Source organism: Trachypithecus francoisi, unplaced genomic scaffold (genome assembly GCF_009764315.1).
Source record: "Trachypithecus francoisi isolate TF-2019V2 unplaced genomic scaffold, Tfra_2.0 Lachesis_group10, whole genome shotgun sequence".
Classification (NCBI taxonomy): domain Eukaryota; kingdom Metazoa; phylum Chordata; class Mammalia; order Primates; family Cercopithecidae; genus Trachypithecus; species Trachypithecus francoisi.
In genome coordinates this window covers 66424129-66436102 of record NW_022681455.1, presented here as the reverse complement: position 1 = coordinate 66436102, position 11974 = coordinate 66424129, and the positions used below count along the sequence as shown (strand labels likewise).

Sequence of the window (11974 nt, the reverse complement as noted above, 5' to 3'; positions counted from 1 at the left end):
CCTTTGTGAAACATGCAGTGAACTTCATTACTTAAAATTAACATTTTTCCCTGTTTTGTTTTCTGTATTGGAACTTACTGTTTTCTACTAGTTATCTTTTTGCCACAAGATAGAAAAAACATAATATTTATATAAGAGTATGATGGCAGCAGATTTCTGACAAGCCCCATTTACATGGTACATTGTTCCAAAGAATGTTTGAGTAGAAAATACAGAAGCACTATACAAACCTATTATTACATTTGAGAAATCATTAGCCTCAAAGGAGTAATAACGGTATGCTATTAAAACCGTGAATACATTTTTAGTATCTGTATTGAAAAAAAAAACTTTATAAATATGTAAATTTCTGTTCAACAAATCCAAAATAAAATGCACTAAAAAACTGATATGTAGACAAAAGTTTATTTACACCATACAACATTTTAAATATTTTATACACAGCTGCAGCACAGAAAGCTTCTCAGAGCTTTCTAGAGAAAACTGCAATAATAAAGATGTGAAATATATTATTCATATAAAAGTGAGATTATTACTTTATTGCATTTAAAGCAATGAAGAATGTAGCTCAACAAACATTCATTTAATGACAAAAACTTTGCTTTTATATTATAAAGTAAAAAGTGTAGTAATGGCCAAACAGACTGTTATAAACTTTAAAAACTGCATAAATATATACATTGTGCTTCATGGTGAAGTTTTTTGAAAACTAAACCATATGAAGCGGTTACAACATGAATCGTTGCTTGAGGTTTATCTATAAAGATTACCTTACAAATCCATTCCACGGGTACTTACAACACAGGATGGTCAGAACTGTACACCTGGTCATCTCTCCACTAGCCTGACTAGTGAGAAGTTACCATATGAAAACACCACTGACATTTGGCACATGAAGGTCCTGACATAAGATAGTCACACTGTCCAGATAGAAATGTCAGGCTTCCCAAGTCTTAAGTGTCAGTGCAATAAATTGTTTTGTCTCTACCTCAGTCCATTTTGATTTTGTTAAACTTCTGTTTGAAAATCACCCTCTTGCACATCCAGAGGCAAATTCAGACACTTCTCCCACTCTGCCGGCCTCAGTTCCAAAGCATCCTTTGCCTCTGTGTCTAAGACATTGATTGTGGTGTAATGCGGGTATTCACTGGGGTTTTTGAAAGTGTCCCATGGATTCTTGTTTGGTGCTGGGTTTTCCTGTTGAGAAGAGAGGGAAAGAGAGTCATTTATGTGAGGACTAGGATCACCGCTAGTTGAAGTTTCCAGGAAGAGAGCGTGTTTGTAATCTTAATCCAATTTCTATGATGCAGAGATGACTTGAAAATATGGCCAACTGCGGGAAATAGTTTTGATTTTAGTTTTATTTCATTGAACAAACTGATGAATACCTTCTCTAAGTTACCCAACAATTTTCTAGGAATCAAAGGAAGTGAACACTAGTATAGAAGGCAAAGTAGGCGATGTTTTGTTTGGGGCATGTTGTGAATTGTCAGTATGGCCATATGTTGAAGTAGGAAGGAGAGTTAAGTCACCACTAAGATTAAATGTAGAAAATGTAAGTATTGTGACAGAAATTTGGTGAGATTAGCAGATCTGAGGTCTTGTGGGACATATTATGTAACAATAAAAAGTCACTCAAGGTAACAATATTTCATTAAATAATTTAGAACACTATGCCTAGTTTTTCTCAATAAATTAACATTTTAGAATATTTAAATGCTGCTATATTTTCTTGTTTTGTGGGTCTTTTTGTTGTAGAATACAGAGATTCACTAAAACTAATAATTATTGAAGAGATAAACTTTAACTGTTTATCTAAATAGTTTTTTAAACTTTTAATTGTATACCAATGAATTCTATCAGGTTTGAAAGATGTTTCCCTTTTGAAAATCACTGCCTTTTAATTTCTACTAGCTCTTTATTTATATTTTTCAGAATTATTAAAATGATCTTAGAAGCTTAATATTCCAATTTCCTTTTTATTTTTCATTATAGAATGTCATGTTTAGTGAGAATATTATAGTTGTTGAATGTAAGCCTTCCCTGCTCCCCAAATCTGGCCTTTAACTGATTATAACCAATTATCAAGTGAACATAAAATAGGTTCTTGAATTACTATCCAAATTCCACTCAATATATTAAACATCATCTTAAACTATGGCTAAGAAAGACAGGCAATCTGTAGAAATACTTATCATACCTAAGTCAGGTGCAGTGATGTGTGCCTGTAATTCTAGCTACGTGGGAGGCTGAGGTAGGAGGACTGCTTAAGTCCAGGAGTGTGAGACCAGTCTGGGCAACATAAAAAACCCAAAACCAAAAACCAAAACAACAACAAAAACACTTATCACAACTGGAAATTAAATTAATAAAATGTTTAATGCATTAGATGTTTTCAGCACTGATTAAACTTACTCCTGAGAATATATGGGGAAGAAACGTTAATAGTAAACATTTAATGAAAGGTTAATTTGTAGGATATGTGGAGGGAATTAGTTAATTCTGCTTTAGTCAAATGTTCTAGAGTCCCATGAATTATAGTCTTGTAGCTCTTCCTCTACCTTATCCTTTCTTTCTTTCCTCTCCCCCTCTCTGCTTCCCTTCAATCAATATTTATTTATCAGCTGCTCTGTGCCAGATACCATATTAGCTACCAGGGAGGATGAAGTCATAATCAGCATGGTCCACTAGGAAGCTCAAGATTTAAAGCCTGATACATGCAGGTCCAAATTCCAGTTCCTCCACTTCAGATGAATGCGATTTTAAACAAGTGATTTCAGTTTTCTGAACCTCAGCCTGAATATCTGCAAAACAGAGATATGCTTTATATTGTGGGCCAAGGAGTTGGCAGAACATGTGGATTAATGCCTACTTTGTGGGGTTGCAAAACTACAAAAAATGGGGTAACCTAGAATAATGCCTGGAGAATTTAATAAACACTCAATATATGGTAGCCATACTTATTACAGAAGGGTTTATAGTTAAATGGAGGTTAAAACATGTTAATATTTATATCTATCATCTAGGAATAGTGCTATGGGAATTCAGAGAAGGGTAGAGAGATGGCTTCTTTATACAGGAAATACATAAAACTTTCTGAGAAAAGTGACATTAGGGCCAGAATAGAGGGATGGGCTTGGCCATGAACACATATGTGTGGTTGGAGGTCTGGTGGCTGAATGGCACACTGGGAAGTAAAAATCCAGAGAGCATGGAGACGGGAAAACCATGAGAACAGTGACCTATCTATTTTAGTTGGCATAAAAAAGAATAGCAGAAAAGTAGGCAGAAGGTGAAGTGGAAGCCAGATCATAAGGGACTCTGAATGCCTGGCTACTAAAGTTGGAATTTATTTTGTAGGCAATAGGGAGATGTTGAACGTTTAGGGGCACTCTGGTGAGACCTGAATCATCAAACATCAACTGAAAGGCTCACCGTTTCAAATTCTGCTGAATCAGATCCATAGTGGACTCATTTATCATAGACGAGGGTTGTGTCTATAGGAGATTTCTGGGGATCCTTAGTTTGACAGAAGGTCCAATTAGCTCAATCCTGAAAGAACTCACACTGTGTAAAGTGTTAGCTCATTTGCTTGGAATATATAGGGGCTCCATTATGTGTGGAACAGATATGATTTCAAAGATCAACCATTATGGATATGTGAACTAAAATGGCCAATTTTAAACTTTGTCAGAAAATCTACATTCTAATTTCAAATGGTATTGTTGTCACTACATGACCTATTGAATTCCTGAGAGGTTCTATTAGTGGGTAATACATTAATTCATAATTCATAACTTCTGGCTTTCGGCTAATCTTCCCAAGTCACTCCCAGCTCCACTGGGGTTCTCATTATTGTTCACAAATGTGTGGATGCCCTTTAGGTTAGAGCCTTCTTTAGTGGTAAAAGAACTGCACCCAGAAGTCAGAGTGGGAACAAGATCTGCAGGGAGTAGGGAGGGACCTCGTTGTCAGTGTATGGTACCCAGGAGTGACTCATCCTCACTGTGTGTTGGGTGTGATAAGAGAGGAGACTACAGATTCTCATACTGAAAAGTGTAATATCGTCAATGGTCCAAGTAAATGATGAACTGTGGAGCAGTCCAAAGGGATCATTGAATTTGGTGGTGAGAGCTGTAGGTGCCAGGAAAGGTTTCAATGGAGGTATGAATCTTATGATAAAAACTTCAAAGTTAGTGTAAGTCTCCGAATTTATGCAGCTGTTTTTTGTTTATGTATGTTTTGCACTTGAGTACAGAATAAGGAGCTGTAGTTAAACAGATGCATATTTGTTAAAGGCTCAAAAATTACAAATTCCATATAAGCCAATGTGCACGAAGCTTCCCAAAATGCTAATTTGGTCTTAAGCTGCATCAGTAGAAATAGGATGTTAGATAAACAGAGTTCAGAGCCACCCAAAAACATGGCAGGGCTGCCTGAGCATTTCCCATAGTTCATGGATCCAGAGCACACTGGCTGTCCACTTGTGGATAGGTCCCTCCCTCCCTCCATCCATCTACCCTTTCCTCTTTTGTTCTTTCCTTTTTTTCTTCCTTCCTCTCTCTCTTCTCTCATTCCTCTCTCTCTTCTTTCATCCCTCCTTCTTCCAACCTACCAACATTTGGGTATGAAGCAAAAAGGAGTGTGCTTATTTTTAAAAAGTAAGAATTTGCAAAAGCTACTTGGGGGAAAGAGATCTTGACTGAATGGCTTGTGAGACACACACAAAGTAAAATAGTTTCTTCCCTGGATATAAGTATCTTCTCTTTTTTAGTGTGATTTAAATGTTTTCCTGCCTGGAAGCAAGGAAATGGACTAAACGGTTTTTTGGTTTCTCTTTGATTCCCCCAATTCTATTATTTTACGTAATTACCATCATTTGCAGTGCCAGGCAGGTGCTGTGAGTTAGCAGCCCAGAAAAAAAAAAAAAAAAAAAAAAAAAGACAGAAAGAAAAATCCCTTTATTTGAGATTTTAAAAAAGTCTTTCTCCACCCAATTATGCAATTTTTCATTAATAATGTGCCACTACAAATTATGTGACTAAATTAAGGATAATGAACTCACTCATGCTCATTATTAATCAAAACTGAATAAGGAAGTTGCATTTTTTCTCTCTCTCTTCTCAGATATTTAGGATGACAGTCAAGCAGCAATGACAACTCTATCCTCCCCACCCCTAACCTTCCAAATGGTAAATATTTATAAATCTCCTTTAGAAGAGGCATGCTGCTGCAGAGATGTGGTGTAATTAGTACACTATTTTTTGTTGTCAGGAAACTGAGATACAGATAGTTGTGCCATTAATGATTTAATACCCAGACCATACAACAAGGGGAAATTATAATCATATTATAGCAGTTAGCCAGCTGTATCTATTGCATAACACTTTTAGATTTGTAAATACAACCCTCTCCTTTTCTAAGTAATGAAGTTTCTTCAATTATTTCAATGTTAGATTTTACTATTTCAAAATGTGTAGCTAATGTGTTTAGGTCTAATCTCAACGGTGTAATTCTCATTTGCATGCTAGCTAAAAATTGATAGCTTTCTATGAGGAGCAGTAGAAGAGGAAGATCCATTCTTTATGAATGAAGTGTTTTCTATTTGCCTAGCATTTGATTGGTGATAAATAATAATACATGATTCCTACTTTAAGGAGAAAAATTGATGAACAAGAAACTATTAAGAGACCAATTAAGAGTTAAAGCGTATATTTCTTATAGCCTTCCTTTAACACAGATTGAACGATCACAGCTATACTATAAATCAATAGCAGCCATGATAGCTTACCACAACCGGCATTGTACCAGTACTGAGAGGAATAAAAGAAAAACATAAAGATACATAAATGCTTACTCTTTAGCTCTTCAGAAGCTAACATTACTAATCAGGAAGCTAGGGCTAAGTCTCATAAAATACACATGGAAGAATCACTAGATTAAGAAGGTGACCAAACATCATCTACTTTAGAAAAATATAAATATTGATGTCTGGAAAAGAAGACGGACCACCCAAGGACTGCAAAGAGTATGAGGCAAAGAAAGAGCCCCACATTTGGGTGAAAGAGAAGAGCTGGTGTCAGATGGCAGTCTCAGCTCTGTCTTATAGCTGAGCCTCAGATTCCTAACCTATAAGGTGCTTCCTAACCTACTTGCTTTTGAAAGTGTTGTAATGACTGAAGATATATATTAATTACTGTTTTCTATGCTCCATTTAGGAGGGTGAAATTGAAGTTTAGAAACTTGAGTTGGGTGACTTGCTTAAGGTCAGATAGTTCTCAATTGAGCTTTCAACTAGTATATTGATTTCTAGAGTCCTACAGCGCTCTTATAATTATGTAAACTTCTGTGAAGCTATGAGTATGCCATAAACATAGTAACTGTACAAAGTTATTTTATTTGACGAAGTCCTGTACTAAGATTGTAATAGTGTGAATGAATGAGAAAAGAATGGTCACGATTAATAACCAGAGTCCCCAGTGTTGATGTGTGTATGAAAATTCCTACCAAAAAATAAGCAAATCTCCTGGAGACAAAAATCTATCACTCTGGTTTCAGGTAACAACTTCATATACACAAAACAATTACATTTATGTCAGACATTCAAATGAAAATGGAAATATTAACCCAAAGGGATATTCGAAAAGAAAATTAATTTTAATTTTAACTCTGATAGTAAAATGATCAGATGAAGCCAACATAGTTTTGATATGTAACCAATTCTAATTAAAGCTTATAAATGAGGATATGTGAAATATCAATAAAATGCCTAAAGATTCTGCCATTCCTAATTTGTCTTGGTAGACTTTCCAAAGTACGTTTTCGAGGCTTATACTTTTTTTCTATGTAGGCTCGTTTTATGTTCCCACGATAAGGAGGTCCTAGAAGGCAGGAATAATATCTGGCATCATGCATCTTCTACTCAGGCATTGAAGCAAAGCATACTTACCATACTGCTCGTATTTGGTATATCCCGAAATCTGTCCAAAGTTTGAAATTTCTGATTTAGCTCTTGAAATAGTTCCATATGCCTCTTCCTTGTATGCATGACCTTCTGCAAAAGAGAACAAGATAGCTCTCATCCCCAACTTGATGTATGTTTTTCAAACAAGAGATTCAATATTTTTGCTTTAATAATAAGGATAATCAAGTTTGGCAGGAACCAGGAGGTCCTATAAGATGCACAAATGCAAATAAGTTGCACCAAATCATTGTCCCATATTCAGCACTTCTTACACATTAAGAATTGGCTTTTTCTTTCACTTACAAGACTACAAAAAAAAAAAAAAAAAAAAGGTTTTCTTGTGGGTACATTAAAAATCTACCAGTCATTTCTGAGTAAGATTTTCATTATTCAAAAGTTAAAGCTGTTTTACAAAAACAGTTATAATATTTTAAAAATGTTTAAAAACTCGAACTGGTAAAGCACCCAGTCCCTGATGTTTATCATGGGAAATATTACTTTTTTATGTCTTATTTCTGTAAACACTAAAATCCTAGTTGGCTGTACTAAAGTGGGAGCAAAATCCCAAACCCTGCCATTAAGGCTGAATCAAAGCACTAAAGTGTCTGAAATATATGTGGGATTTAAAACCTTGCATTTTCCATGTGCATAATGATTAAGCTTCATAGGAGGCAAATCTGACCCATAGATTTCATCAATTTGTTTAAGAGATGGTACAGATTCTTAACAATTAGGGTTCATAGCATAAATTGTGTGGCTGATATGCTTCTAAAATTACAGATACAAATATATTCATACTTCTCATCCCTGGTTACACCCTTTTCTCCCAACTTCACCATAACTCAACAAATGGAGTCAAATAAAAATGACCTTGGGGTAAGTATCATGGGCTGAATCTTGTTCAATTACAGATCATTTAAGAACCCCAAAGAAGAAGAGTTAGATAATAAGTACCCTGTATTTGTAATTGTTATTTTAAAGGAGAAAACGTCTTCCTCCGTTTTGATTTTTTTTTTTTTTTTTTTTTTTGAGGCGGAGTCTCGCTCTGTCGCCCGGACTGGAGTGCAGTGGCCAGATCTCAGCTCACTGCAAGCTCCGCCTCCCGGGTTCACGCCATTCTCCTGCCTCAGCCTCCGGAGTAGCTGGGACTACAGGCGCCGGCCACCTCGCCCGGCTAGTTTTTGTATTTTTATAGAGACGGGGTTTCACCGTGTTAGCCAGGATGGTCTCGATCTCCTGATCTCGTGATCCGCCCGTCTCGGCCTCCCAAAGTGCTGGGATTACAGGCTTGAGCCACCGCGCCCGGCCCGTTTTGATTTTTTAAAGTTAAAAAGCAATATTTTGGTGATTCTCCAAGACTATGCCTTCATATTTTGTAAGATTTTACTGTATTTTAAGCATATGCCTCATAACTTACCATTTGTGCATGTGGTTTGCATAGGTATATTATATCTATGTTTAAGCTAGAATTTGAATATTTGGTCCATTGTTTTAATTAGCAAATATTTTCAAAAATAAGGATTTGTTTTGAAAAAGAAATATATATTTGGGAGAGCTGTAATGCCTAATTTCCTTCTAAAAGACACTGCAGAGAAACACTTTACCTCCTTGAGGAAAAGGAAAAGGGCCAAAGACAAAAACAATGGAATCTTTAACACATTAAAAAAGCCTGTTCTCTCCTACGCAAGTTTAATTTCCTATATTTAATAAATATGTATCTAGGCAATACATTGTTTAGCTCATTTCTTTCCTTTCACTAGTCTACTTTTATGTGAGAGATTTCTGTCATTTTATGTCTTGCAACAATCAGTTTCTGTGTTTGCTCCTTTTGGCTCTAGGAGTTGGCTGTGTGAGAATCAGGTGTTTGAGGACAAGAACATGGCAACGTTACTCATGATAGGGACATGAAACATAGCAAACAATTTTAGAGTGATTAACTTCCCATCAGTTTGGGGGAGAATATACAAAACAGATTTGCAGGATTAATAGAGAAACACCAGGCAAACATAATTTGACTAGTGATGGTTTGTGGGGATTTAGGAGAGAGAGGATTTGCATAAGCAGCTCAATGGGGAGATTTTGAGGACCCTGTCAGTCGCAGACATAAAGTAGCACATTCTTTCCTTTGGGAGACAAACACTTTCATGCAGTACCAGGTTCTAAGACACTGATTAAAATATGGATTTGTGTATAAGGAGCACTTAAAAAAAAAAAAAAAAACTATTGTAGTTAGAAAACTGGATCTGCTTCTAACTTACAAATTTCATTTTTCATAGTAGTGAATCTTTTTCTACAGAGTTATTTTATTCTATGGTACAGTAGGGGTGATGTACTGACATTTTCCTAGAGATATTTTATTCCATCATTTAATACATACTTACGAGCATCACATATTGTGCTAGATACTCAGGTAATGATGTTGCACAAAATCTGATTGAGTTCCTGATCTCTTGTAGTTTGAAGTCTAATGGAGGACACAGGCATAATAATTCAAATAAATGTAAAACTGTAAGTGTGATAAAGAAAACATATGGTGCTGCTATGAAAGTGATAGGATAATTTGCTAAGTAAGATAAATCCAAGTGAGGCAATTCCCTCATTTTAATATATCCATTTTTAATTTGAAATTCCTCGAATTAGTTATTCCCATGGTCTTATTTGTCTATCTTCTCTTTTCCATTTTCTAGGATTCAGAAAATTTCTAGCTTAATTTTTTTTTTTTTTTTTTTTGAGACGGAGTCTTGCTCTGTCGCCCAGGCTGGAGTGCAGTGGCGCGATCTCGGCTCACTGCAAGCTCCGCCTCCCGGGTTCACGCCATTCTCCTGCCTCAGCCTCCTGAGTAGCTGGGACTACAGGCGCCCGCCACCGCGCCCGGCTAATTTTTTGTATTTTTAGTAGAGACGGGGTTTCACCATGGTCTCGATCTCCTGACCTTGTGATCTGCTCGTCTCGGCCTCCCAAAGTGCTGGATTACAGGCGTGAGCCACCGCGCCCGGCCTAATTATCCCCTCTTTCAATGGGATCTTTCTTTTTCAAGTACAAGAAACTCATTCTCTTCTAAGACAGTTGATGCCAAAGGCATAGCACCCTTATTTTGAGATGAGCATCTGATGATTTTTGTTTGTGAAGTCTCCAATCTTCATCTTGTGAGGATTCTGACTTTGCTTTGGGGAACTATACCTTCCCATGTTGCTAGAAATGTCTGTTGACATTCCTACTATTCTCTGGCCAAGAGGTGAATTATTCCGTCCCCTTCCAACAGTTACTTCATTAGTCAAAGTCACCTAATGTTTGTTGCTGCCAAATACACCAGATAAAGCATTTTTAAGAAGCAAACCAAGCATCAAATACATTCCATGGAAAAGAAGCTATACTAGCTCATTGGAGGTTTCATAATTATATTCTGATTGAATGGGTAGTACCTAATTCAGAACTGGGTGGATCATATTTCAAATAATTGGATTGCTACAAAAGTCTAAAAAGTATACAAGAAAAATATAAAGGTATGCTGGTCACCAATATTGTATAACCAGAAACCATTTTGATATTTTCTACATGGGTTTATTAAAGCTATTCTGATTAATAAAGCTCAAGGACACTGAAATGAATATGGAAGCAAATGAAAAATGTGTATGCTGAAATATGGGGCCCTTGCTACCTAGAAACATTAATGGCAAATACATCCTCATGCCAAATATTCATTCTAATTTGAAACTGCAACCTTGACACTGCCAGAAATAACCATAGCAATGATGGCCTGGATTTCTGGCAGAAGTATCACATTATAGCTCTCAGTGTTTCACTGACAACTCATGTCTCTGACATGAACTCAGTTTGATTGTCCATGCATGATTTCTTCTTGTTCATAGACTCAAGTAGATCACCCAGCCTTTAAAATAAAGAAGATTCCACTGATAAGAATGCCAGCTTCACAGTGAATATTGGAGAGTTTATAACCCAACAATATTCTGGGGCAACAACTTAGGTGTGGCTTTAGTTTTCACATGTACTAAAGGTTTCCTCTTATTTATTTACTTGTATGAGTATTTATTTGTATCACTGATGCCTCTAATGAGTTGCCACTTGCTTAGAAGTTTTCATGCTTATAAATCTCTTGGTCTATTTCATTTGGCTATTTTTTTATGTTTAGTGACATTAGGGTTTATCTGATTGCCTTTTTCTTTCTTTTCTAATTTAAGATCCCTGTTTTTTAAAGAAATCGACTTCTGTCAAAAACTGAACTTATAACTGAGTTTTCAAAAGGTGTAATAATGAGAAAATTCTAACCTGTGGATTTTCTATTTAAATAAAGATATATTCTGATTGACAATATCTACATATCTATAGAATTCAGGTGGCTGTCAAATATTGTATGCATCTTTTGCAATAAAGATAAGAGCATGATAATGTTTCCTTGCATTCATATTGACATCATGCAACATTTCTGGAAGTTGCATATGAATCCCTATCCTGAGAGGACCACCAATCTAACTGCACAAAAATTATGCTCTCCTGAATAGCTTATTTCAAAAGACCCCTTTCCTTTTATACATTTTAAATGCAAGAGAATTAGTCTTTGCAGTCCTTTAATTGCTGATATTAGAGAAAAAGTGATGCTATAAAATAAAGCACATTCATCGTATTTCAGATATTTGAGAAAAATGAGGATGGAAAGCCACCTGTATGTCTGGAGTACCTGCTATATCCCAAGAACTCTCCTAGACCATTTAAATACTTGGAATATATCAAGTCTGATAGCATATTTCTCCAAGTTGGATCTAGAGAAATGCGTATTTAGATCTCAGTTGTATCACTTTTAAGTTATGTGGTCTGAAGTGTAAAATCTAATCTCCTTTTAGTCCCAGTTTCAGTAATCAGACTTACCTTGCAGGGTAATTTTGAAGATTTAAAAAAGGATATAAAACACTTATCACTGGGCCACACAGATAAAAGCCACTTAAGAAATGGCAGCCATTATTATCTTTCTTAATCCTCACAATAACTCTGGGA

General features: G+C 35.9%; 1 protein-coding gene across 3 annotated transcripts in view; it reads right to left on the bottom strand.

Annotated features, from left to right (window-relative positions):
• Positions 1-386: 386 nt before the first annotated feature.
• The window catches only part of ADGRB3 (adhesion G protein-coupled receptor B3), a 771030-nt gene continuing 759442 nt past the window's right edge, over positions 387-11974 (bottom strand). The window contains exons 31-32 of one of the 3 annotated variants that reach the window (XM_033217557.1): positions 6950-7054; positions 387-1197 (exon numbers count right to left, since the gene is read on the bottom strand). In XM_033217557.1, the coding sequence (XP_033073448.1) occupies positions 1009-1197; positions 6950-7054 (294 nt within the window). In that variant the 3' untranslated portion in view covers positions 387-1008. The remainder of the gene's footprint in view (positions 1198-6949; positions 7055-11974) is intronic. The other 2 variants (XM_033217558.1, XM_033217559.1) reach the window with 2 other exon arrangements.